This window comes from Andrena cerasifolii, chromosome 3, assembly GCF_050908995.1.
Source record: "Andrena cerasifolii isolate SP2316 chromosome 3, iyAndCera1_principal, whole genome shotgun sequence".
In the NCBI taxonomy this organism is placed as follows: domain Eukaryota; kingdom Metazoa; phylum Arthropoda; class Insecta; order Hymenoptera; family Andrenidae; genus Andrena; species Andrena cerasifolii.
The window spans coordinates 5,075,006-5,102,308 of NC_135120.1; the positions used below are offsets into that span (position 1 = coordinate 5,075,006).

Consider the following 27,303-nt stretch of genomic DNA (forward strand, 5'->3'; position numbering starts at 1 on the left):
TCACATATACTTTGCATAGAAAGGAACATTTTCGCAAAAAACTACATTATCGCATAGACAGACATGTATCTTGTACCCATATCGGCGCAATCTTGGCTAGGCCCCGCCCCCATGTCAGATCCCAATATAAAACAAAAAGCAAATAGTAATAAGCTGTGATAATAAAAATTGTATAATATCCCAATCAGTTGACGTAATAGTTTATTTGATAATAAAAGTAGCACAACTGAAAATTATATGTACTGAATTATTCATTTTATTATTATGTTTACAAAGGAAATACTTAATAATGTTACATGTATATCAAATGAAAACGCACATTACCAAAGAGCAGAAGTAAAATTTTAATTAATGAACGTGGAAGAGCTCGCTATAATGAGGTGTCTGAGTTTAGGAATGATTCTGAGGTACTGTTTATTATTATTATATTATTTTTCAGACAATCACTTAGATAAATATAAGAAATACATTTTACCAAATAAATTGAATATTTAATAAGTAATATAATTATAGGTATACAGATACAACAGAACTTAAAATATTGTTTAATACGAACTACTAATTTCAAGTTTATATTTCTTGACATTAGATCTGCTGTGACTGTGCAATATTATTACCTGCTACCATGCGTAAGTGTAAATATTATGGCAGGTTACTTCTTGAGATTGAGGTTGAATATTGATGGGTAAATTTGAAATGCGGTTCGTTTTGTTCAACCTACGCTGAAACATAGTATAAGTTTCGTGACAAATAGAAATTTAAAAATATTTAGCAAAATTAAAAGTATTCTCTTTCGTTTCAGAACAATTTAATTAGAACGTAAAATAAAGAGAAACAACAGATAATTGATGTTGGAAAAATATATATATTATCAAGAATAAGATATAGAACATAGAAAATATAAAACGCTATTTTTAATTTTAATAAATCTACCAAATTCATAATTTGCTTCTGTATGTTGTACTAAAAACTTTACCTGCGATGCTTGCGATTGCTTCTGAAGCAAAGTATTTCACATCGACATCGCTATCGGTATTGAGCTTATCAAGTATGGGCTTGACCTGAGTTTGCACTGCAGAAGGCTCAAGATAAGGTCCGATTTTTTGAAGAGTTTTAGCAACATTAAATCGTACATTGGCGACATTGTCAGTCGCCATGCCTAGGACAGTAGGAAGCATCACCTTTGTTGTTATTTCTGGACCACATACTTCTGCCAATACCTGCGACAAACCAAATCGGAAATGAAAACATGAACATAGATATATATGCAAGTCATACCTTTGCAAGTACTCTAATAGCATTACTTACGTTAATACAGAATAGACACGTCATTCTGTGAAGGTAATTTTGATCCCTTGACATTGCTAAAACTTTAGGTATTACAGTATTTTGTGCCCATTCAGGACCAAATTTTTCTACTAATTTTTTCAGATTTAACGTGGCCGCTTCCCTGATAGCATAAACATGATCTACCAACCAAGTCATACACAAAGAATTTAATTTCTCATCAAAGAATTCAACTCCAAGTTGTCCAGCTAGTAATGGCATGTATCTAGATCGTATACGTACATTATAAATACATTTAATATAATTTTATGTTAATCGTTTCTGCACTTATTATTTACAATGTACAGACTTATAAATAATATAACGCGAAAAATACTTACTCTATGATGGCTAATCTTACTCGCCATTTTAAATCCTCAGCTAACTCTATGATAGCTGGCAAAAGAGATTGTGAAAGTTGTTGTATGCCAATTACTTCGTTCACACACTCTAAATTACTGATAATATTCAAACGCACGTCTGAACATTCATCTCTGAGTTGCGATAAAAATAACGGCAACAGATGCTCGATTGTCCTGTAAATTTTAAGTTTTTATTATTATTCACTTATTAATATCAATTACGTTTGCATTAGGGCTGGGACTATTCGAATAATTTAATATTCGAATATTTTACAAGTATTCGAATGCTGCGAATAAACTTCGAATATTTGAGTATTCGAATGTTATTATTCGAATACTATTCGAATACCGCTGCATTCGTATTCGAATACCGCTGCATTCGTATTCGAATACCGCTGCATTCGTATTCGAATACCGCTGCATTCGTATTCGAATACCGATATATTCGAATAGTATGGTGTGAAGTGGGTAAAAATTAGCTTATAAGATTTCACCCTGACAAATGAACCTAAAGAATTTGATTCATAATTGACACCATACTATTCGAATACATCAGTATTCGAATAGTATTCAAATACTTGAATATTCGAATTATATTCGTAAAATAATTGAGCCATTGAAGTATTCGAATGTTCGAATACCGAAAAATTCGACAAATAGTCCCAGCCCTAGTTTGCATAACTATATTTAAATATTTACTCACTTGTGTTTTCCAAGTATTGGACTCAGGCCCATTATAACACTTGCAAGAGCTGATTTCACATGCGGATTTGGATCTGATACGAGCTCTTTAACTATCGGTAATATATTCGTCATAATGATAGACTCTTGATTGAATTTATCCAGATTTTGACAGAAGTCGCGAACTTTATCAGCCGCGGCAGCTCGTACTTCAGCTTCTACATCTTTTAATACTACTTGAAATGATGGTACAAGATCCATCTTCGTAATTTCGGGTCCAACAGCTTTTTGAAGCTAAAATAAATGAAAATTTAAGTTGATAAACAGTCAATGTTAAATATACGCGTATAGCGTAGAGCTGTTCAAGTACCCGGAAAAAGCAAGCCGAGCCGAGCCGAGTATCCGAATGAATCGAGCGGCTTGGATAGAACCAAGTAGCTTGAATTTTTCAAGCGGCTCGAATAGAACCAAGCGGATTGAATTATTTCAAGCGGACCGAAAGAACCGAGGCGGCTCGAATGTACAATGGCTCACAGCCATAATCGTACACTCTTTAAAATCGCATAACTTTTCTAAAATGAATCCAAACGACTTGAGTTTTTTTAGAAGCTAGAAGGATTAGTTTGCTAAGTGACGTGATTCGTCGTTTTGAAAAAAAATGCATTTAGTCGGAATAGCAAAAAAAAAAATAGAAAAGGTCGTTTTTTCAACTCTTTTTTGTGAGCCTGTAATGAAAATTCAAAAAACCCGTTTGTATATTGAATTAAGTTGTATACGTGTCTAAAATTTCATGAAAATCGGTTAACACTATTCCTACCACGATCGGTCAAATGACCGTTTTTAAAATTTCGATTAGAATTTCCTATATACAACGTAATTGAATCGCCTTTAAACTTCACGACTTTTCTTCAAATATACGTATGTACATGATATACTTCTGAATAAAAGAAACTATATTTTTATACTGTCAAATTGGCTATTATCTTCATTCTATATTAAAAAATATAAGTTGTGCTAAAGAGCGGTCATGTGACCGGTCGCGGTAGGAATAGGTGTACGTGAAGTGTCGGGAGGAATAGTGTTAACGTTGCTCTGAGCTGTAAACGCTTAAAGATCGCAGAATAAGGTCGAGAATCGCTGATTTTGGGAATTTCCGGGTGTTTTGAATTTTCATTACAGGCTCACAAAAAAAAGTTAAAAAAAAACGACCTTTTCTATTTTTTTTTGCTATTTTGACCAAATACATTTTTTTCCAAACGACGAATCACGTCACTTAGCAAACTAATCCTTCTAGCTTCTAAAAAAAACTCAAGTCGTTTGGATTAATTTTAAATAAGTTACGCGATTTTAAAGAGTGTACGATTATGGCTGTGAGCCACTGTATGTATCATATGAAGACACTACAAAATGTAACAGAAATATCGTAATGGAAAGCAGGAACTAGTACATAAAAGTTTGAATAAGTTATTGCTGATTGAAATCACAAGGTTGAAGTGCATGGACTACTTTTCTCTGGGATTATATACTTCGAGTATGTATAAAGAAAAGTGTTTAAAAATCTTACATCGGTGAATTTATCAGCCACCATATAACGGACACGCCATGACTGATCGCTTACACACTGTCGAAGGGTGGGCATAAGTAATTGTTCGACATCTTCCTGAGGTAATAGAGCTGCAATGCTAACGCAAGCTTCAACAACTAAAAGACGTACTGAGTCCTATGTAATTCAATACACATGTATTAGTAGGATTATAAAATTAATATAAACAAGTTTTATATCATCTTACTTGTTCGTCTTGAGCTAGAATAACGAACATTGGAATTAAATCTGCCTTCACGTGTTCAATTTCCATGACCTTTGCGAATTCTCCCAGATTTGAAGCAGCAGATCGACGTGCCATTGGTGTGTCATCTTGACACAGGTTACGGAAGTGACTCCGCAAACAAGCTGTAATGGTGAAATAAATAAATCAGTATTAATACCATAAAACTGTATGTTCTTATATTTTGTAAGATTTAAATTATTCTTTGGTTGCCTCTAGTTTGTGGGCTGACTCTTGGGTAACAAATGCTGAATAGGCTGCATGCAGATGTTCTTGATGTGAACCAATCTCCCGTGGCTAGGCGATGAATCAAAGGAACGAATTGCTCTTCCAAATCTGCCGGGCTATGTTGAACAGCAATAGTTCTTAAGGACTCAACTGCTTTATCTCGAACTACAGTTTCCTCGACTGTTGCTAAACTCTCTAAAGGTTTCTAGATTAAAACAAATTCCTCGTTACAATTCCCATATTAATACTTACTTAAAAATTGTCTAATAAAGCAATATCAAATCACCGCACCTTTGTCTCGAATATATGTAAACAGAGCATTACTACACATTAACTCGGCGGGAGGCGCTACTGGGTAAAATTTACCACAGAGGCGCTAGTTGCTAAAATATGAAGACTGAGTTTTTGTTACAATTTTTTAAAAGAACTTTAATAAAGATTTTAAGATATTTCATAAATTTTGTTTGATTCTTAAAACACTGTACTTTAACATAATAATTATAAAGTTAACAAAAAATATATTCTGAAACCCTGTTTTTTTACGTTTCAATTTTGGGTATTTTTGACCCTGTGTTACAATATGGGGTGCGCCTCCCGCCGGGTTAAGGGGGTATTCTACCCAAAAATTCGATTTTTTTTTAATTTTCTAATAGTTTAGGGTTTCGAAAATATGTCCATAAAATATTGAGGTGAAATTCGTAGAACTCCCAGAGTTATAGGGGCTTAAGGCCGCAGCGTGGCACGTAATCGTTCCCTCGACCATTGTATCTAAAGAGGCTATGACTGCCAGCAGAGAAGAGAGAGCTGCCCAACATGATTTTTTTTTAAGCTGAGGAAGGTTTCCTCTACGGTCCTGGTACAGCAGATTAGGGATAAGTTACAGAAATTAGTCGTTATCTACCGTAACTTCAGTCGTATAGGTTGTAACTGCATGAAAAACTTTAAACGTGTTTTTGTCGAAACAATTTTTTTAAATCGGGCGCACATTTTTCTCAAAAACTACTGGACCGATTGAGCTAAAATTTTACACACATTCAAAGTGAATGTGTACCTATAGCCCGAATTAGAATTATATCAATAGTTTTAATGCAACCTCCCCCACATCTTGTTTTAACTCAAGTCGAAAAAATCAAATATAAATTTTTAAACAGCTGCGATTTCGGTAACAATGTCCGGACTTGGTTACATCTAGTTCGGGCGATAACTACGCTCATATAGTTTAAAAAAATCTTTGGTACTTTCGTTTCAGATGACTAGGACGGCCGCAATTCGTGCGCCCGACGGGGCCGGTTTTTTGATGACATGACCTGCATTTCGGCGTGTAACTTGAACAAATTTCAATATAATGCATTCCAAAAAATTGTGTCGATAGTTCAAACACTACTTAATATGTGTGCAAAATCCCTGCCCTATAGGCGCGATAGGATTTCCAGAATTAATTTCCAAATATCACCTTCAAAAACGAGTGTCTAGACTAGAATACCCCCTTAAGGGGACGTTCCTGTCTAGAGCCCCCAAAAATAGGTGATCTTTAGGAATTAATTAAAGGAAAACTACTGTATATAACTTAATGGGTCTTTTTTCATTGTATTAAGGATGTCGTACATTATAGAAATATATTTTTTGTTTTATAATTAATCATTGCAGACGGCACTGGGGAGTCGTTAAAGTCAATGCGTCAAAAAATTGATCCAAATCGGTGGGATCTGTATCTCCAAAAGTTATTATCCGATTCGACTGAAACTTTTCTTATTTTGAAGAATATACTTCTAGCTAGGGGGGAAATCAGAAAAAATACAAAAATGGTATTTTTTTCAGAAAGTAACAATTTTTTGTATTTTTTCTGGTATCCCCCCTAGCCATAAATATATTCTTCGAAATAAAAAAAGTTTGCATTTGCCGCTACTCAAATGCCTATAACTTCGGGAATTTTACAAATTTCAACAAATCCTCTTAAACACGTATTCCTAAACGGTTGAACATTCGAAAAATTAAATAAAAAAAAATCGAATTTTAAACAGAAAGGTCCCCTTAAAGGAAAAAATATCAAATATATATTATTTCTGCTCTAGACTCTGTTTTACATGTACAATTTTAAAAATCATTAATACCACTAATAGTATCTAGAATTATTTTTTGCTATTATAATTACTCGTATAAATTATGTTCTTATACATACAATTGTACCATATAACGTTAATTAAATAAAAAAAAAATGGGACGTACTTCTTGCATGAATCATACTTCTCCCGGAAAATGTATTTCATCAGAGTAGAGAGATTATCAATTTGACGTTTATAAAATTACTGTGCAGTAGATAGAAACGACATTTATTTGCAAATTTCAGAAATACCGATGTTAATATATTATTGCTACCAATTAAAAATATAATAATTTCATTTTAATGTTCTTTTAAAAGATCCATTTAAAAGTAGAAAAGTTCTACTTAACTCGGCGGGAGGCGATACTGGGTAAAATTTACCACACAGGCTCTAGTTGCGAAAATATGAAGACCGTTCAAGTTTTTGTTACAATTTTTGGATATACTTCCGAATGGCCCCAGTGGCCGATCGACACGAGGTTTGAGGGGAGGGGGGTGTGGACCCTAAATCTAAAATTGTAGCTTCGGGTATTTATTAGTTTCCGAAATATTAATAAAAAATTATTGTTAATTTTTTTACAAACTATTTTTTTGGCGCCTAAAAGGCACGCGTATTTAGCTGAAATTCAAAGTCAATTTTCTCGCAAACGAATATTAAGAAATTGTATTCTATATTTTCGTCTTATTTTAGCCCACAGAATCACCCCCGTAGAGCATTGACTATCAATAGAGTAATAGGTATCCACCCTGTATAATAGGATGGATCTTATCCGCAAGTTTCTGGTTCAAATTCCCAAACTCACATAGATTCGCTACCATGCTTTAAGCACCCCTCGCACTAATCTAGCCCCAACCAATACTAATACCCGGAACAAGTTGAAAAGTGGAATGCATTATGTTGGATTAAGTTAACAGACATACTAAAAGTTTTTTTATTAATATCTCGGAAAGTAACAAATTCCCGAAGCAACAATTTTAGATTTAGGGTCCACACACCCTCCCCCTAAAACCTCGTGACAATCGGCCAGTAGGGCCATTCGGAAGAACAGCCAAAGATTTTAAGACATTTCATAAATTTTGTTCGATTCTTAAAACACTGTACTTTAACATAAAAATTACAAAGTTAAAAAATATATTCTGAAACCGTGGTTTTTTATTTACTAGAAGACATGATTTCGGCGCCCTGGTTCAGTCTATTGAATAATTAAATAAAAGCTATTTTGCAATTTTGAAAATTTTTATCAAATTCCAATGTTTCGGTCAGTGGTTGTGACTAGAGATGTACCAACTAGTGGCCGACTAGTCGGTTAAGCCGACTATCTGGCCACTTTTGTAGTCTGCGACTAGTTGCCAACTAATCGGCAGAAAAGGCCGATTGATCGGCTCGCTTTTTGTGAATACTTACCCACTTTTCTCTCTCTTTTTTCTAACAAGTTTTATAATTTAGCTACTAGAGATGCACCGACTAGTGGCCGACTATTCGGTTAAGCCAATTATCTGGCCACTTTTATAGTCTGTGACTAGTCGGTTTCTTGGAGGCGGATTAATCGGCTAGTCAGCCAAAACCCCGGTAGATCTCTAATTGTGACCATTTTCAAGGAAAGTTAGATAAACGGTTTTTTACGTTTCAATTTTGGGTATTTTTGACCCAGTAGCAACAACCTGTGCTAGAATATGGGATGCACCTCCGGCTGGGTTAATTAGATTTCTAAATATACCTGAATAACATTTTAAATAATGTTATATATGTACCAGTAAGCAATGTACATATTCCGGGCCTCCTACAAGAGGAGTAAATTGTCCAAGTTGTTCTGCTAGTGCCAGTAGAACTTCATCCTCATCGTACATAGATTCCGCTAGAAATGGTATTAATTCGCTACGTGTTCGTTCAATGCCTAAAGCAAGGGCAATCGTGGATAATTTCTTTATCGAGTTCAGCCGTAGCTGTAACAAAAAGATTCTGTGAAATCGCAAGTTAATTGTAAAAGTTCTCTGTCATTAATTTGAATAGCTCATCAAATGCTTTGTGCCGTCTAAGGAATTGGAATAGATTCCCTTGAGCTCAAACCATGTATCGTTGAAACCTTGTTCTCGTTACTCGGGCAGGTAATTATATTAGGCGCGTTAATATCAGAGCTAAGTACTAAGAAAGCATCTTATTCAATACTACGCTGCCGCTCCAGCCGCCTTGACACTTTGTTTTCTCCGGTGGTTGTGGGCGTTATAACTACTCGATTGTTTCGCGATCTTAAAATACTGATTTCAGGTACATTTAAAATTACCTGTACATCTTCGTTTTTTAGTTCGTCAATCAAAACTGCAATCGGATAAATGCTGTCGTCTGTAATAGAGTCGCTCGCTGCCATTTTGCTGCCGATCACAAACCACAGCTTGGAAACTCCCGTGCATTTAAGTAGGGTTTAAATTACAGCGCCATCTGACGGTTACTGTTGTTACAAAGAATTAATGGCACAGGTAACATTCGCTTCCTTGTATATTTCATCCCCCCCGCCGATAAACATGACTCATGTATGAAAGAAGCTAATTCCCTTTAATTCTCAAAAAAATTAAAAAAAGTTCAGATACAAAGATTGTGAAATCAACTTTGCTAATTCCAGTTGTATACAGATCGATTCAGTGATCACATTTTCAGATTCGGTTTTAAGTAATTAGCGGGCCGTATTGAAGATCATTTTACCATCGAAGATAATAAAAACTTGGTAGAGACCAATTTAAACTAATCAAAGTCAGTAGTTGATTAAGAGAAATGCGGATTTTTTTCTTATACAACGGCCTGCTGATTACTTCAAATGAAGCTGAAAATCTGAGCACTGAATTGATTTGTATACAATTGGAATTAGCAAAGTTCTTCTTTCAGCAAGCTTCTTTCATACATGAGTCATGTTTTTTAGGGATGGGGGGATTTCATTACTTTTTTCTTACATATAGCTAAATATAACGTAGAAGTACAAAGAATACTCTTTTTTGTCCTCGACTTTTTCATGTATTTGAGGCGGGTAGGGCAGAGGAGTGACATTATCAGATCTCTGAAAAAAGGTTTTCGTCTGTTGATTCTGCTAGAGCACTAAAGAGGTGAGCATGCGCATCCGCCATATTGGGTCTTCTGAAGAGAGAAAATTATTGTGTACCCGCCTTTTTGAGTATTGTCAGATTCACTTTATAAACAAAATATCCGTTGCTGATATTGATACATGGTAGCACACCGCATTATTAGAGTATTTTCTTACATTTAAGTTTATATTTGGTTTATAAAGCGAATTTGACAATACTCAAAAAGGCTGGTACTCAATAATTTTCTCTCTCCAGAGGACCCAATGGGCGGTATTTTCAGTCGCTACTTATTCTTAAGCAAATGCTTAAGTATTCGGCATTCTTTACTAGCTACTAGGTTAGTAGAGGGTGCCGCATGCTTAAGAATAAGTAGCGACTGAAAATACCGCCGAAATTCTGCTTTCGAAAGACGACATCTACTGGCGTCAAGTGGAGAAGTAATGTAGGGATCCCGTAGCGGTTACCGACGCTCCACCTTTGGGCTACACGGCGCGAGATCTTCTCCGCTAGTGTTCGCTAACCCTCCCGTTAGTATGCCTATATAAGAGTTCTGTCCCAGTTCCTAACACCCAGCATGTCTAAGGCAGGGTTCCGCCAGAAAGCCTTTCTGACGAGTCCACTGGCGGGCCTGGGACGAAACGCTCTTTCTTTCCTTCTCTCTGAAGGTGGGTGACCCTTTCTCTTCCGTCCCACTATAGACGGTCGGTAGTCAGATCGCTAAAGTAAAACGAGAATGGCGACATCTACTGGCATCAAGTACTAGCGCTACGTGACGTCTGACTGTCTTGTAAACAAAGTATTATTTTGATAACTATTAATTCAGAATAATTCTTTTATCTTTTAGAAAAACAGCTTGAAACATTAAGTAAAACGATAAATGGGTTAAAAAAAATAATTATTCGCTGGATCATGTTAAAACACCGGAACTATGTCTAAGATAAGATAATAAGGCCAAAATAGCTGCGGGGTCGTACCCATTTCGCTAGCATTCGTGTATAGAGACATGGTCGCTCAGTGTGCCTATGGGTAGAGGGGGAAGGGGAATTATCTTCCAGACACGACCGCGTCTGTTGATATCGCGCTTTTGAGTCATACTAGAAACTGTTTACATTGTGTTTCATATGTCGATAAAACATATCTTACATTCGTAAAAGGTTATGTGTTTCAAAATAAAATAACGAGTCCTTGAATTTTTTGCCATATTACGCATTTCCGTTACGGAATGGTTTATATTTTGTTAGTATGCCTGAACATATGCTATCGAATTTTCCAATGACAGAACTGTTTAATCAAATCGAGCATTGTCCACGATTTCTCATCGACAAAACAGCACACTTTGTTGCAGGAATGTTGCAGAACCGTTGCTGCTATATTGCAATGGTGCAGGTTGCATTGCAATTTTGCTGCAATATTGTGGAAACATTGCCGTGTAATACTGCAACGGCAACGTTTGTGCCATGGTCCTGGAATATTGCGCACACATTGCCGTGCAGTATTAAATATTTAAATATTCTAAAACAAAACTTACATAAAAGTGCTATTAATATGAACATTCGTAACAGTTTTAAATTTTATCAGGATAATGACCCCAAACACAAATCACGTATAGTTCAAGAATATTTACTGTATAATTATCCAAAGGTATTGCACCCACCTCCACAGTCACCACACTTAAATCCGATCGAAAATTTATGGGATTATTTAGATCGTCGAATCAGAATAACACCCATAAAGTCGAAAGACGAATTAAAATTACAATTAATCGAAGAATGGTCACGTATTCCGTTAGAATACTTAAATAAAATTATTTCTAGTTTGCCCAAACGTTTAAACCACGTACTTAAACAAAAGGGTAATCCAACCAAATATTAAAATTCATGTAACTTTCTTAAAGTATATGTTTTTGCGACGTAAGAATTAGACATTATTTCGTTTACCATTGATTAACAAAAATACTGTATAAATTAAATAAAAAAACCTTACGTTATTAGCAACTAGAATAAGTGTACTAAATTATAAAAAAACAACGAATCCTTTATTTCCAGAATTACTACAGATTCAAAACAATATATTTACAAGTACCACTGTGTCCGAATATTAATGCGGCTCACTGTATGTCTTTCTATACTTCACTCTCTCGCACCAGTTCGCACGATGCTTTCTCTCTCGTACGATGTTGGTCGGCAACTGAATCCACAGGAGACATAGGCCATGAGACCTCCATGTATATACATATGCTCTAAGGGCTAACATCAAACAATACCACAGACTATAAACATTCGTGACAATTGCTTGAAGTTGTTTCGGGTAGCTGACTGTTAGTCGTTGCCTGCTCGTGCATGAATTTCCACACATGTCAAGCAACAATGCAGCATCAACACAGCGTAACCTACCACCACTGCCATCCTCACTATTCCAGTGCTCAGCCATCCCCACTGCCGCGCTGTTGAGCCGGTAGTGGGATACCAACATTACCAACGTTTCAGTAACTTGCTTCGCGCTACGACGACCGAGACATTGGAATTAATTGACATTTTTGTTCGTCAATAAGCTTCCTGAGGTGATAGAGCAATAAAACAAAGCCTATGTCCCTCACAAGATTGTAAGGAACATATCTATAAAAATCCGATCAAAATCGGTTCAGTAGATTTCGAGATTACTGGGAACATACAAACAAACAATCTTTCTCTCTTTATATATTAGTAAAGATAAAGATTACGTCAAACAGGGATGGGGTTCATCGAACGATGGAAAAACAGCCTGTCGATTTTTTTCCAATGCACAAGTTTCAGTTGAAATCACTGGAATTGATGCAACATTAATTGAAAAAATTTAATTTTATACTTCAGGTAATTTTCTGCTCAGCAAATCTGATGTTGAAAAATTATAACTAATTATATGACGTACTTGCTCTCGGTATCAACTACATTGTGAAAACCGGAATTAATATAATATTAAATTAAAAACTCCTGTTCATTATTACAGTTCATTTCTTCCCCCTATACAATAAATATTGAAAAATTTCGTCAATATACTCAAGACACAACAAAGCATTACGTGCAATATTATGCCTATACTATATGCCGGCCTCTGTGCATAAATTATTAATACATGGGGCAGAAAAAGTACAATATGCTAATAAGCCCAATTGGGTAGCTTTCTGAGGAAGCACAGGAAACCCGACATAAAGATTTTAAGAGAATCAGATGTGAAAATACTCGAAAATGTTCCTAATTAGCAACAAACGAAGACAGACTGTATAAATTACTTTTAACGTCCGATCCTCATATATCTAGTATGCGAATGAAATCATGTACTAAAAAAATTAAAAATTTAGACCTCGAAGCTGAGGAATTAATAAGTTATATTGCAAACATTAACATAACAACGAGACAATAGGCGCATATTGCAAATATATTAATAATAACACCTCGTACATCATGTATCCCTTCTGTTCAACCACAGACGAGGTATAGGATAGACCTATCACCTTATGGATGTTCGTGTCGCCACGCAAACTGTATTACCGACCCATAATTTGAGGTCTGAATGTAGTGGCATCTGCTCATGAACAGCGTCCAACTCAGTAACTACTCTGAAATGTATTGAAATGCTGAAAGGTGTGTGCGTACTTGTATACGTGTGATTTGTTTAGAGAGAGAGTTTGACATAAAGCCGGATCCAGACTTGAATGAATATACGTTGAGCAACTGGAAAACACCGGTTCTCGTTAGATCACCGAAGTTAAGCATCACGGGGCGGTGTACTGGGGAAAGATGGAAGACCACCTTTCTCCCGGTGCGCTTCTGCTGCTGGGACCCGAAGGAGAGAGAATACAAATTGTCTGTTTCAGTTGTAGTGTTTGTGGTCGCCCGTAATGCGATCGAAGTCAGTGTTTTTGCACAAGTAAAGCTAGTCGAGAGGACCGGTGCTCTAATAACTGCTGCTGCAGCGTTGAGAGCTAAGCTGGGGCTGAGTTGAGGGGTGCTCGTCTGAGAGCTGCTGGTCAGAGGGGTGCTGGTCTCAGGAATGCTGGTCAGAGGGGTGCTGGTCAAGTTACGAGTTTGCAGAGATGCAGTACCGATGATGACAGCGAACCATGAGACATTTTATAATTCTTTGAATGGGGATGCACGTAGTACAGCTACTTAGCTCTTTCGATTCTGGCCGTTCCAACACAAATGCACGACATGCAGAGGCCCTTTTCACATGGTCGGTATTCGTTTGGGGAACTCTTATGCAATATTTCGCGAATATGGTCTAGGGCGCCTAGGCAGTAGCCTTATGGCGTGGCTCTTTTCTAAACCATATTCACGAAATATCATAGAAATGTTCCCGAAACTAATGCCAATTATATAAAATGCACCACAAAACGTTGTGCATGTGTGTTCGAAAGAGCAGCATCGATTGAGCTGACCATATAAGGTACTCGTAGATAGTGACATACATGTGTCTGTCTCAAAATTAAAAAAAAAATAAATCAATACAATTGTTGCTCGCGATTTTTACAATTTTATATCGATTAATAATACTTCGTAAAATAATCGGATCGATCGTGTCAAGTAGAGTCACCGCGAAATTTTCTGAAATGGTTCTCAATGAAACTAGTCTTCTTAGTAATCTTGCATTCGAGCAAGATCTTTTATGGTCGCCGGTAATGCGATCGTAGAGACCACGCTTTTTTTCGCGTCCATATATTTTCAAGAGCGCCGCGGCTCTTCTGTGGAGGTGTATTACCGCGAATTTAGAGACAAATTTTTACGGATCTATGATTTATGCAGAGCACAGAAGCTCCTGTTGTTTTTTCGTCGCCAAAGTAGAGTCAACCTTTTGCGTATCGGAAGTTTATCCAGAGCACCTGTGCTCTAATTGCTTTTTCATCGCGAAAGTAGAGTAAAATTTTCGATTAGCTTTAATTTTCAGCTCAGCCCTGTCCTTCGTATTCGAAGCCCTAGACAGAACCTAGCTAGTGGGCCCTAGATAGGACCTAGCTCGTGGACCCTAGAGAGGGCCCAGAACAGGGACCCTAGAGAGGGCCTTCGGCATAGGCCCTATAGAGGGTCCTAGTCATGGGCCCTAGAGAGGGCCTAGCTCGTGGGCCCTAGAGAGGGCCTTCGGCATGAGCCCTAAAGAGGGCCTAGAATTATGCTAGCTTGGTAGCTAGCTAAGATGTACTTGCATGCATGCCGTAGATTGTAAAATACGAGTACCTTGTATAAGTGGGTCGTAATCTTTATGCGTGCATTTTGGAAGGAAAAGCATTATACCTAATGCACGCAATACATTTGGTAGGATAAGCTTCCTACATAATGCAAGCAAAAAGACCTTACCCAACGAAAACACATTCAGAAACTAAGGAATGTGAAATAGATGAAATCCAGCCAATCATCGGGCAAGTTTGTCGAGGGATGCGTGCGTTTAGATTTAAATAAGAGAATTGTAAAGATGTATAAGAGGGTAAAGAGAGATCGACGATAATCGTCAGTCTATCTCTCTTTCGACTTCGCTTTCGCGGTCGCGGTTTTCATTAATAGTAGAGTCAAATCACCGTTTCCCGCATTGCAAGCAATGACGAACGCGATGAGTTTATTCAAATGTTGGGTGGATGGGATCGGTGTTTGTTTCGGGATGGGTCATTTTCGTAGGTACCTCCACGTTGGTGTGCCCGGTTCCTTGGTAACGTTTCTCAAGCATCGCGACTTGCAAAACGATACCAAGCTAAAGCCTACGATCTAGTTTAAGAGTCCAGATCGAGCCAAACTTACATTCAGTGAGTTAGGTTCGGTCTAGATATCTAATCAGAATTTTATTCTCTTTCATGGTTTTACGTGACTCTTTCCCTGTCATGCACCTTATCGATGTTTCCATTCTCTTGTCTCCTTTACGTATCTCTACGATGGGTTTTCGTGATTTATTCTATTTCATGCATTTCTTCGATGGTATTTCATTTCGTCGATTTCTTCGATGGTTTTGAACTTTGTATGTCCTTGGCGACGTATTCCACGTTACATCATGAAAGCATACCTTCCACAAAAATAATGTTGTTGTTTATATAAATTTTTATGTTAAATAAATTTGTTTTGCGTTAAATAAACCTGAATAGGACAGCAAGGTTAAAAGGCGTATGTGTTCTTGTATGTATATATGTATCTTGTTTTGTTGTGATGCTTCTTTCTCGGTCGTTGCACGGAATACGTTTATAAAATGATTTTTAAATTGTTACGCTAACAGAATCATTTGTAAATCGCGGGTTTCGAATGACCTAATTTTACACTTCTTGAATTCTAATTCCTACCACACGTAACGTTACAATCTGTTTCGAGGCTTCATCGGTAACGTTGCATGCGACACAAAAATGGTAAGGAGGTTCTAGGACCCCCCAAACCGGTGACAGAAAAATGCATTGGTTGATAGGTCTATCCTATACCTCGTCTGTGGCTCAACTATCCCACCTTTACCCTACGGACCGACCAAACGTTGATAACTTTAAACACTAATAATTTGAACAGGAATGATCGTTGCGTGATTATTTAGAGGAGGGTGTGCTGAATATATTGCAATTGGTCCGAAAATGGAACTTTTTGGCGTTTGGAAGATATTTTATCCGTGTTTAATTCTAATTCCTACCACGCGTAGCGTTAAAATCTGTTTCGAGACTTTACCGGTAACGTTGCATGTGACTCCAAAATTGTAATGGGTCCTTAGACCCCACAAGCCTAGGAGATAAATGTGCATTAGATGTTTCGTCTTTGGTACACCACGTTGTGGTTGACATTAACATGCAATATATAACAGTGTGTCCTTAAAATAACCTAAAGCTTAAAAATTTAAAACCAAACGAGATGCACCATAAATTGAATTTATTAATTGGTTATTATAGCAAATGTTCAAAAAGATAAATGAGCGCGTGCCTCTGTGTATATTTAAATTTGCCCCGCTTTATTATAACATTAATTCCTACCGCTAGTAATGCTGCACTCTTATTCCATGCTTAGCCGGTAACGTTGGACGTGACATAGAAATGGTAATTGGGCTCATGAACCCAAAACCGTCGGATATCAAATAGCACTGGATGACAGGTCTATTCTATACCAAGGAAGTGTGTTGGGTAGTTCGGAACAGTGGTTGCTTCGTAAGTGGAAAGTTTGGGTTCGATTCTCCTTACCGCGAAATTTTAAATCAGCGGCAGTAGCCGTGATGAAAACACCGGTTCTCATTCGAACACTGAAGTTAAGCATCACGGGGCGGCGTACTGGGGAAGGATGGGGTAACCATTTTTCTGCTAGTGCGCCGCTTCCTGCTGGTACGACCCCCCTCCCCAGGCCCGATTAGTGGTCCGCCAGCCGGGGAGGGGGGGGGGCGGGACCGTGGAGAGGGAGGTTCAGCGAGGGGGGGCTCTCTGCCCTAGCAGCAGCGGTCCGGGGCGGGGAGGGTGATGAAGTGGTCCATTGCACCGCCTCAGCATAATTCGGAAAGAGTTCATGCGGAGGGGATGATTGTACCCCCTCCTGGATAGGCCCCCTTCTATGAAGGGCTTGGCAGGAGAGGTACCAATGCACCGGAGGGAGGGTGGCGAACGCATCGTTCTGTTTGGATCTCGCCCAAGTCCTTCCCCTCGTCGTGCGGGACCTGTTCGGTCAGGTGGTTTTAGTGGGTGCTGGCCCCACATAAACTTGGGCACTCCCCTGAGAGTCGAGGTATCCGTTAGGGATTTCCACCACATAAGAAAGGTCTATCCTATACCCAGTCTTTGGTAAGATATAAGACGTTTGTATATATATTTATTTGCACGTTTGGTGGTTCGTTATACATTTGTATGAGTACGCGTATAAAAAAAAAATATTACTCATTTTCACGCGAATGCTAAAGCGTACAAATGAGTGCTTCGTCGTCGCCTCTCTAATTGTAAGAGTGGATTCTGAATGGAACTTCTAACGTCTCTCGTTTGGAATATGTCTCTGTAGTTTCTCAAAATTGTATAGCTTTAATAGATAAAATCATTATAGCACATTGGCACGCATTATACTATTCAATTTGACATTTACTTCGTTGTACGTTTCCAATATCCCTGTTTACAGTAAAACTGGGAACTCAATTTTCTTACATTCCCCCATTAGTTTTAATGTTTTTGTGCTTATTCATATGATGGAGGAACTATCTCATTTCGCGCGCCCTCTTTCATTACAACTTGCAATAACAATCATTGGCGGTTCACCTTGAATCGCAGATTCAGTTTTTAAACAAAAGAAAAAATGAAGTGAATACATTTCAACAATGGCATTAACGAAACTACAGATTTATGAAGACGAGCAAGTAAACCGATTGCCTGGAGCCAACGATTGATACCTTTGAGGGCGATCACGTTTAGCGGTCAATGAATCGCCTGCTTCAGGATATTAACGTACTAATATACAGTAATTCTAAATGCACTGATGTCGATGTGTGTCGATGGTCGGAAAGTCCTAGGTAACGTTGGTAGCGCAGAACTTCGGTTCTCAAGCTATGTAGTTTATTTCGAAACGAGATTGATGGTAGGATGGAAACCATCCTTATCAGCTGTGTAGTCGACCCTTTAAGTAATTATCCTTAGTTAGTATTATTAATTATTTTTATTTATTAGAATTAACTTCAGCACTAATTTTCAGCAATAATTCATTTTTAATATGCACGTTACCTGTAAGTATGGCCATCTGGCGCTGTAAAGGAGAAACTACCGGTAACATCGAGGGCCTCATCGTCCGTACCCTCGTTTTTCAATTCTGCAGTTTCTTCCCTCTTTTGGCCGTCGCTTTGCTCGTAACTGAAGTGATATCCACCTACTCCGATATTATTTTGCTCCTCCTGCTTTGTAATCGTTATGTCATTTGGATTAACTTGAGGCGCTGCAAGAGCTCCCACTATCGCTGCCATGAAGATGAGGATCTGCGCAACAAGAATTACTTAACGACTTTGTGCGATTTAAAATTTAGACATTTTTATTTTTGTGGGATCAGGACGCGCCACCACCATAAGAGACGAACGCGGAATGACTAAGACCGGGGAGTCAGTGGTAGCCGAGGTGGCTAAGGCGGCTGATCAGCGCACAACGAAACAGAAGATTCGCGGGTTCGAGTCCCGTTTCCGAGGCGCTCGCTTTTTTTCAGTGATCCTACATTTTCGACAACGATGTATAGAGTTAATTGTGTTTTAGTAATTAATTGATACGGATATTTAATAAAAGTTCATTTCAATGTTTAGCAAATTAATTCTTGATCATCTAATTACCTTGAAGATACCTACAGAATTGATTCAAATACTGAGATGTGATTTTAAATATGCAAAAAGAAATAGAACATAACTCGGTCAACAGTGGCTTTCAAAAACAGCGCTTTCATAAAAGTATATTTGAAGAAAATCGGCCATACACGATACAATTTTTAATTAAACTACTAATCTAGAGGATAATCATTACTGTCGAAAATATTTCAATAATAATTATATTATCTAATTAACGCGTAATCGATCGATCAGGTTGCTGGATTGGTACACGAACCCTGATCTTTCATTACTCCGTCATTATAATCCGCATATATCAAACTATTGCAACAGTTTGAAATTTCAACGAAAAAAATTCCTAAAACTCAAGTAATCCAAGAATGTTCGTGTAGCTTGAAGAAATTTTCAGTAAAATTGTAGTTAATATAAATTGTTTGCATTATTCTTATATTTCTACCCTGTTGAACATATTTTGAAATATTCGAATTTAGAAACTGTTCAGAACAAGAACTCGACTTTGCCTTAAATATTCATAATAAAGCTTGATTCGATTACTTTAATGTCAAAACAGTTCTTATTAATTAATAACAAATTTCTGCATCCGAATCCTAATGGTCGAAAATGACCACTGCCAATAAACAAGTAGAGGCTTGTCGCGATTCGATTTCATCGAAGCAAAAGTGCATAGAGAGTAGGATCGAATCGAGTGGATCTGTACGTGAATTTACAATTAACGATTACGAGAATTGGTTGGTTTGGAAAATAATGTGACTCGTGGCGATCGGTTCGATACTGTCGCGAACGATACGCGAAACATTTATGATTAATCGTCGGGTGCGTGTAACATCGCTCACGCACAAATGTCACAGTCCTCTTCACTTTCACTGTTACGTAAAAATGTCGGAATCTGAACCCCGTAGCCGAAATCCTTGTTCATTTCTCCCTCTTCGTTTCGTGCGAACGATCACGCCACGGCTTTACAATACGATACGGTTAGTTTGCTCCCTTTTCGTAAGGTCTCTTTGTTCTGGATGTTCCCGGAACCCACCGTCTTCATTGCGAGGACTCTTCGTGCGAACAATTCCTGTGCCTTCGTCCTTAAACGACGACCAATACGTGATACCAAGGATGCACAGTGCATCTGCCTTTATATAGTCGGAAAATCACAAGCGTTCCATCCCCACCTGCATTAGAGATCTTCACGGAGATTCACGGATGAGTCTCTCCCCTAGCCTAGCTAGGATGCATCCGCGATACAACGGTGCAGGTGTCCCCTCTTGCAATTAGAAGCGTGTTTGCATTCTTCGCCACATACTGCTTGTTCACCGCTTTTGATATTTTACTATGGGATGTGAAATCTCTGCACGCGAATGGCTGCATAATGTTCACAAGCCTGGCAAAAGTATCGTGACTATTAGGGTACACGTTCTCATTGTCAGATATGTAGGAATGGTTTTGTCTACATGTAATTGTACCGTCTTGATATAGAAGAATACTTGCGTGACGTATGGATTATCCAAAACACTGGTTCGTTTATTCTAGTTCATTAAGGGGACCTTCCTTTTGGTTTAAAAGTCGATTTTTTTTATTTCATTTTTCGAGGGTTCAACATTTTTGGAATGCGTGTTTAAAAGGATTTGCTGAAATTCCTAAAATTCCCGAAGTTATAGGCATTTGAGTAGCGGCCAATTCGGCAACAACCGGCCACTCGGCGCCCACGTAAAATTTTAAACGCGTTTTTCTCGAAACAGTGTTCTCAAAACGGTGGGACCTGTGTTTCCAAAAGTTATTATCTGATTCGACTGAACCTTTTTTTATTTTGAAGAATATACTTTTGGTTTGGGGGAGGGGGTACCAGAAAAAATACAAAAATTTGAAAATTTATAATTTTCAAAGGCGTTGAAAGAATGAAAAATATAGGGGGAAAGTGATTTGAAATTCCTAGTGTCGTTATTTTCTAAAAAATGTAATTTTTACAATTTCTTCTGCCTCCCCCAGCCAGAAGTATATTCTTAAAAATAAAAAAATTTTAGTCGAACCGGATAATAACTTTTGGAGATACAGGTCCCACCGATTTGGATCAATTTTATCACGCCTTGACTTTAACGAGTCCCTAGTGCCGTCTGCAATGATTAATTATAAAACAAAAAATACATTTCTATAATTTAAGACATCCTTAATACAATGCAAAAAGTCCCATTAAATTATATATAATAGTTTTCGTTTAATTAATTCCTAAAGATCACCTATATTTTGGGGCTTTAGACCCGGAGGCCCCCCCCTCCCAAGGGGACTAAATAGGCAGTCGGATCGCTCGAAAATCAAGTATTTTTTGCGAACTAATTACAAGGAGATGAATACAAATTGTGGTTAATACTTTTGGGTAATGTTTGTTAAGGCAGTAAAAAAAAATTATTTGAATAATATACAGGGTGTCCCACTAAGGAGTGGACAGCGCGATATCTCTTAAAGTATTGTCGATAAAAATATAAAAAAAATAGGGAATTGCATGGTTCGAGGGGGCCCATTTATTAGCGCGAACGAATTTTGTTTTCGATTATTATTTTAAAAGATACGATGGTCAAGTTCGGTTTTTCAAATGGAACTATTTTTTTTGAAGACCTGAGTTGATAGTGCGTTCCAAGACAAATTCAATAAGCTTTAATGTATACACTTTATTTCCACTGGTTTTTAAGATATTGCGCTTGCAAATTTACTGATTTTCACTGCAAGAAACCCCTCTGGAATGGCAAAAACCGGGGGCGGTCTTACTGACGCCACGGGTGGCACTGCCTGTTGAAATGGATACTTACCTGCCAAAGGTCTACGCCAGAAATGGCAGGCCCAAAGGCTGGACAATTCTTTTCCGTCAGAAATGCTACTTAGGTAGGTACATCTGCGGTATCGAGAAGCGCATCGTTACTTTTATTTCGCACTTGCTTCTACGCTCGGATGGCCGGTTCTTTTGGGAGGGATGCAAGTTGGATTGGTTAGGAGGAGTGAAAGTTGCTAGACTAAATTTCAACCATAGGGAGCAGATTGTATCAGAACCAATCCAACTTGCATCCCTCCCAAAAGAACCGGCCATCCGAGCGTAGAAGCAAGTGCGAAATAAAAGTAACGATGCGCTTCTCGATACCGCAGATGTACCTACCTAAGTAGCATTTCTGACGGAAAAGAATTGTCCAGCTTTTGGGCCTGCGAACCCTGTCGTAGACCTTTGGCAGGTAGGTATCAGTTTCAACAGGCAATGCCACCCGTAGCGCCAGTAAGACCGACCCCGGTCCTTCCTATTCCAGAGGGTTTTCTTCCAGTGAAAATCAGTAATTTTGCAAGCGCAATATCTTAAAAACCAGTGGAAATAAAGTGTATACATTAAAGCTTATTGAATTTGTCTTGGAACGCACTATCAACTCAGGTCTGCAAAAAAAATAGTTCCATTTGAAAAACCGAACTTTACTATCGTATCTTTTAAAATAATAATCGGAAACAAAATTCGTTCGCGCTAATAAATGGGCCCCCTCGAACCATGCAATTCCCTATTTTTTTTATATTTTTATCGACAATACTTTAAGAGATATCGCGCTGTCCACTCCTTAGTGGGACACCCTGTATACATATGCATGACAGCGCTATAGTTGCCTGATATATGGGTGTATTTTCTGGAGCCGCTGTTATTTTGCAGTGATTCTGGCCGTAAGAAACTAAATTGTGAAATATCCTCTGAAATTGATACTTTCCCCTGAACCTATTGTAAAAGAAAAAAAATCAAAATTATAAAAATGGCTGCTGTAAAACGGCAAATTTTAAAGAAACTTGATTTTTCGCCAGGGAAAAGAGCCATTTTATTTTTTTTTGTCAAAACAGAAGTTTTCACAGACTTACGCTTAGGTTCAGGTCGTATATAGACATGTTTCACATATGCTGAATTTTTTTCAAATCGACTTGTACCTCCGTTTTTTCACAATCACTGCAAACGAAGAGGAAATATGATTCCGAGAAAAACGCGTTTAAAGTTTCGAAAGAGGAATTAGTCTACCTGCGTGCGCACAGAAACGGTTTATGACGCGCTCGACCTTTTCGGCTGTAAAATCCTTAATTTTGCGAATTTTAACATAAACCAAACGGTATTTTACTCGGAAAGGGTGGTACTTTCGAAAAATACAATAAAAAATCGAGTTTCTGACTGCCTAGTCCCCTTCAGGGGTTATACCTAGTCAGGCGGCCGAAAAGAGGCGAATATTTGTGAATTTTTTTTGAAGAAGCGGAAGCATATATTTTTACAAAACTTTTTAAGTTAAAACAAAAATATTAATTTAAAACAAAATGATGGCTATTTAAAGTTGAAATCATGATTTTTTCGTGCAAAAATCACGCGAAAAAAATCAGAATTTCAACTTTAAATAGCCGCCATTTTGTTTTAAATTAATATTTCGGAAAATTCTCTCCGTCAATCGGAGGATACATTAATAGGTATACTAACGAAATCTTTTTTGTTTCTTGATTTTAGATAATCTGGTTCCGAATGGCAGGGCTCACCGCAAAACCAAATTTTTAAAAATGCTTCTTGGATGTCGGTTGTTACTTTTTTTATAAACGTAAATATTTTTCCACGAAAAAATTACCAAATGTTCTCCAAATGTTGCTCTTTTAAGCGCAAAAAGATTTGTAAAAATATATGCTTCCGCTTCTTCAAAAAAATTCACAAATATTCGCCTCTTTTCGGTGGCCTGACTAGGTATAACCCTTTAATGAGGTCAATTTTTATACGTAATCTGAAAGACAATACGACCTAATTAAATTGCAGAGTACATTTAGCTTCTGGTCTCTTTTATTGGTGTGTTCATATTTATGATCTACTGATTATCTAATCATTATAATCCGAACTCCTTATCTGAATTTTGTATAAAAATACATTTCATAATCTTCTCTTAAACTTTTTCTTCTTTATTTTGTCATTGTTTTCATTCCTTTTCCCCTTCTATCTTTGCCCCTCGTCCTTCCGTGGCTGAATCTTTTTGATTGCCTGTCGTGTTCTTTTTTTCTCTTTTATGCGAAAATGAACGTTTTCTCTTTTCTGTTCTTCAACGTTATTTTTCTTTGTTTCTCTTTTTTCTTAAATTTGTGCTGTACTTGTCATACTCTAGACGATACTATTTACTGTATATTTTTTTTCGTCATCATTAATGGCCATAAACGTCCCAAATGTCAAATATTAATATCATTGTTTATGTTTAATAATGTTTTTGAAAATTAAATATTCTCAACGTATAAATGTCTGTGAACTCTATTAACAGAAATTGATGCCCTTTTTTATTCAACCGTTGCATCTTGCTCGCTAGTTTTAGGAAGTTATTTCATAGCCTGATTTTTGTTATTACATGCTACACCTTAAACAATATGTGTTCTTTAACCGATATTATTAGAATCTGTCCTTACGTTAACCAGTAATTTTAGACACTTTATTAATTATACTTAATAATGAATATAATTCAGGCTATTTTTAATGATAATCATGTGGCATACATTGTACGTTCTGTAAATTAATATTGCGCCTCGTATTATTAAAAATAACTCGAATAACGTCATCTGTGGCCCCATTTTAATCCTGAAAATCTCAGGAATCCATTGGTACTACCCATACAGCACACTTCGTGGCGGCAACGTTGCAGGATGGTTGCAGTAACCTTGCATTGTTGCATGGTTGCAGCGCAATGTGGATGTAACGTTGCTGCGACGTTGCCGTGCAACATTGCACGGGGCGGACATAGAATTATTGCTGCATAGTTGCATCAATGTTGCGGTGCAATATTGCACGGCAACGTTCATACAATATTTCTGCAACGTTACGGCAACGTTTGGTAACGTTTCCACAATGTTACAGCAACGTTGCGCCAGTATTGCGGCAACGTTCCTGCAATGTTGCCGCAATGTTGCTGCAACTACCATTTGAACTTAAAATATTTCCGTTGTTTGTAATGATACGAGAAAATGTCTAAGGATAACAATGTTTGCTTCAGAGAGACAATTATTCTGACAATTTTTCTTTGAGAAAAAGAAAAACACGAGGTTTATACTTCTATGATTCTGCACACAAAATATATACACCGTTATTTATATTTTTGGCCCTACTGCCCGCAACGTTGCAGGAGGCGGACATAGAATTATTACTGCACCCTTGCGGCAACGTTGCGTGCAACATTGCAATCTTGCACTGCAACCATTCTGTAACTTTGCTGCAACGAGAGTGTGCTGTATGGGTACTGTCATGAAGATTAATGTATAATAGGAAACTTGAAGGTTTTAGTAGTGCATGAGTTACTACGACCACGGAGCTTATCACTGCCGCTCTTGGTTTCCTTGTCGAATTATTCGCGCAGAGGCGGATTTAGAGATTTTGCCCTACGCTAACAAGCGCCCACCGCCCTTGCGCAAAATATCATAAAATATTTCAATTTAAAAGAAGAGACAATTTAAAAATTAATTCCATATGACAATTCACATATGAGGTATTGCTATTTTTTTTACACGAAAGAAAGTGAATTGTTTTTAAAATTATCTCAAGCCTCTGTGTTCAAAGATCATCCGATGAAAATACTGAAAATAAAAATGTGATCCTTGCTATTAAATTATGTTAAATATTTTATTCGTATATTGAGCAAATAGGCATATAGGCATGTAGGTTGCTGCCCGCCAAGGGTCAATATTAAGTCCCTAAGAAGATTATTGACCTACGAGCGTGCAGCGATTACTATACACCATTGGAACAGTCCCGTCAAAACGAATCAATTGTTGTCATTTTTATCTTCGAAATCAGATGGGATCACCTCGAAAAATAACCTCAAAGTTCGAGATTTTGCGGTTTTGAACAGAATTTTCAGGGAAGCATCACTTACGACCCGTCCCAATGGGGAAGGTGACTGCAAATTTTTCCCACCCGTGACGCCAACAGCACACGTGTAATAGGTCGGTATTCATAGTCACTACTTATTCTTAGGCAAATGCTTAAACATTCGGCATCCTTTACTAGCTACTAGGTTGGTAGAGGATGCCGCATGCTTAGGCATTTGGTTAAGAGTAAGTAGCGACTTTGAATACCGGCCTTATAAAACATTATGTAACTACCCACTTCATACATTCCACAAATGAAAAATTCGCGCGCAAATCATTCGCACATGCGCACTCACGCAAAACCGCAGTACATGCGCTAGTGGCGCCCCCCGTGCCGAGCTTTGCGTTATCTTCCCCATTGCACAATGCATTCTGTGCACATGTTCAATACACTTCTCACGTTTAAGGGGTCATGCTCAGTCAGGAGGCCGAAAAAAGCGTGGTCTTTGGAAATTTTTTACTCAAAAGCTATAACACATTTCTCAAAAAATCTTTTTTCCTTTTAAGCATTGCATCTAGTACCGTGCATAGTATTTTTTTTTATTTAAAAATATTTATCAATAACTAAGTTATTATCCATCACTCGAAGGTTCTCTAAAAGAAAGGCTTCTGCGGTGACCACTGCTGCTCGAAAGTCGATCATCTAAAATAAAAAATTCAAAAGAATTTACTTATTGTATTATATTATCTAGTATTTGAACGAAGGATCTTTATATCCGATGCTTAGTTTTCTTGTAATTGACGAAAATCAGGCACGAGTTATGATAAAAAAATGAAATTTTACTTTACTTTTACTTTAAACATCAGCCATTTTTTCCCAAATCAATATTTCGAAACATCCTTCGTTCAAGTACTAGATAATATAATATAATAAGTAAATTCTTTTAAATTTTTTATTTTAGGTGATCGAATTTCGAGCAGCAGTGGTCAGCGCAGAAGCCTTTCTTGTAGAGAAGCTTCGAGTGGTGGACAATAACTTAGTTATTGCTAAATATTTTTAAATAAAAAATTGCGATGCACGGTACTAGATGCAATACTTAAAAGGAAAAAAAAAATTTTGAGAAATGTGTTATAGCTGTTGGGTAAAAAATTTCCAAAGACCACCTTATTTTCGGCCTCCTGACTAAGCATCACCCCTTAATACCACAAAAATTAAATGGGGAAGATGACTGCAACATTTTCCCATTCGTGACACCACTAGCACACGTGCCACTTGTCATCGGTGTGTTATAAAACATTAATGTGTCACTACCCACTTCATACATTCCACAAATGAAAAATTCGCGCGCAAATCATTCGCACATGCGCACTCACGCAAAACCGCAGTACATGCGCTAGTGGCGCCCCCCGTGCCGAGCTTTGCGTTATCTTCCCCATTGCACAATGCATTCTGTGCACATGTTCAATACACTTCTCACGTTTAAGGGGTCATGCTCAGTCAGGAGGCCGAAAAAAGCGTGGTCTTTGGAAATTTTTTACTCAAAAGCTATAACACATTTCTCAAAAAATCTTTTTTCCTTTTAAGCATTGCATCTAGTACCGTGCATAGTATTTTTTTTTA

At 37.5% G+C, this 27,303-nt stretch overlaps 2 protein-coding genes and 1 long non-coding RNA gene across 5 annotated transcripts in view; 1 reads left to right on the plus strand and 2 right to left on the minus strand.

The window, feature by feature from the left end:
• Positions 1-389: 389 nt before the first annotated feature.
• On the minus strand, positions 390-8,968 carry Pp2a-29b (Protein phosphatase PP2A regulatory subunit A). 2 transcript variants are annotated; one of them, XM_076808571.1, is made up of 10 exons: positions 8,807-8,968; positions 8,277-8,468; positions 4,409-4,628; positions 4,160-4,320; positions 3,934-4,089; positions 2,392-2,663; positions 1,668-1,862; positions 1,309-1,552; positions 977-1,220; positions 390-717 (listed from the first exon to the last, which is right to left on the minus strand). In XM_076808571.1, exons 1-10 carry the CDS (start codon positions 8,888-8,890, stop codon positions 713-715), a joined length of 1,773 nt encoding a protein of 590 aa, XP_076664686.1. In that variant the 5' UTR covers positions 8,891-8,968; the 3' UTR covers positions 390-712. The 2 variants fall into 2 exon arrangements, with proteins under 2 accessions (XP_076664686.1, XP_076664687.1); XM_076808572.1 differs by having other exon boundaries at positions 390-722.
• Positions 8,969-16,481: 7,513 nt separating this feature from the next.
• On the plus strand, positions 16,482-17,572 carry LOC143367122 (uncharacterized). Its single transcript, XR_013084987.1, has 2 exons — positions 16,482-16,675; positions 17,327-17,572. It is a non-coding gene; the product is annotated as an uncharacterized LOC143367122 (long non-coding RNA).
• The window catches only part of Cpr28 (cuticular protein 28), a 181,653-nt gene continuing 171,707 nt past the window's right edge, over positions 17,358-27,303 (minus strand). Inside the window, exons 2-4 of one of the 2 annotated variants that reach the window (XM_076808686.1) lie at positions 19,900-19,921; positions 18,271-18,518; positions 17,358-18,166 (exon numbers count right to left, since the gene is read on the minus strand). In XM_076808686.1, coding sequence (XP_076664801.1) covers positions 18,106-18,166; positions 18,271-18,518; positions 19,900-19,908 — 318 coding nt within the window. In that variant the 5' untranslated portion in view covers positions 19,909-19,921 and the 3' untranslated portion in view covers positions 17,358-18,105. Of the gene's footprint in view, positions 18,167-18,270; positions 18,519-19,899; positions 19,985-27,303 lie in introns of those variants that run through there. The other variant, XM_076808685.1, reaches the window with a different exon arrangement.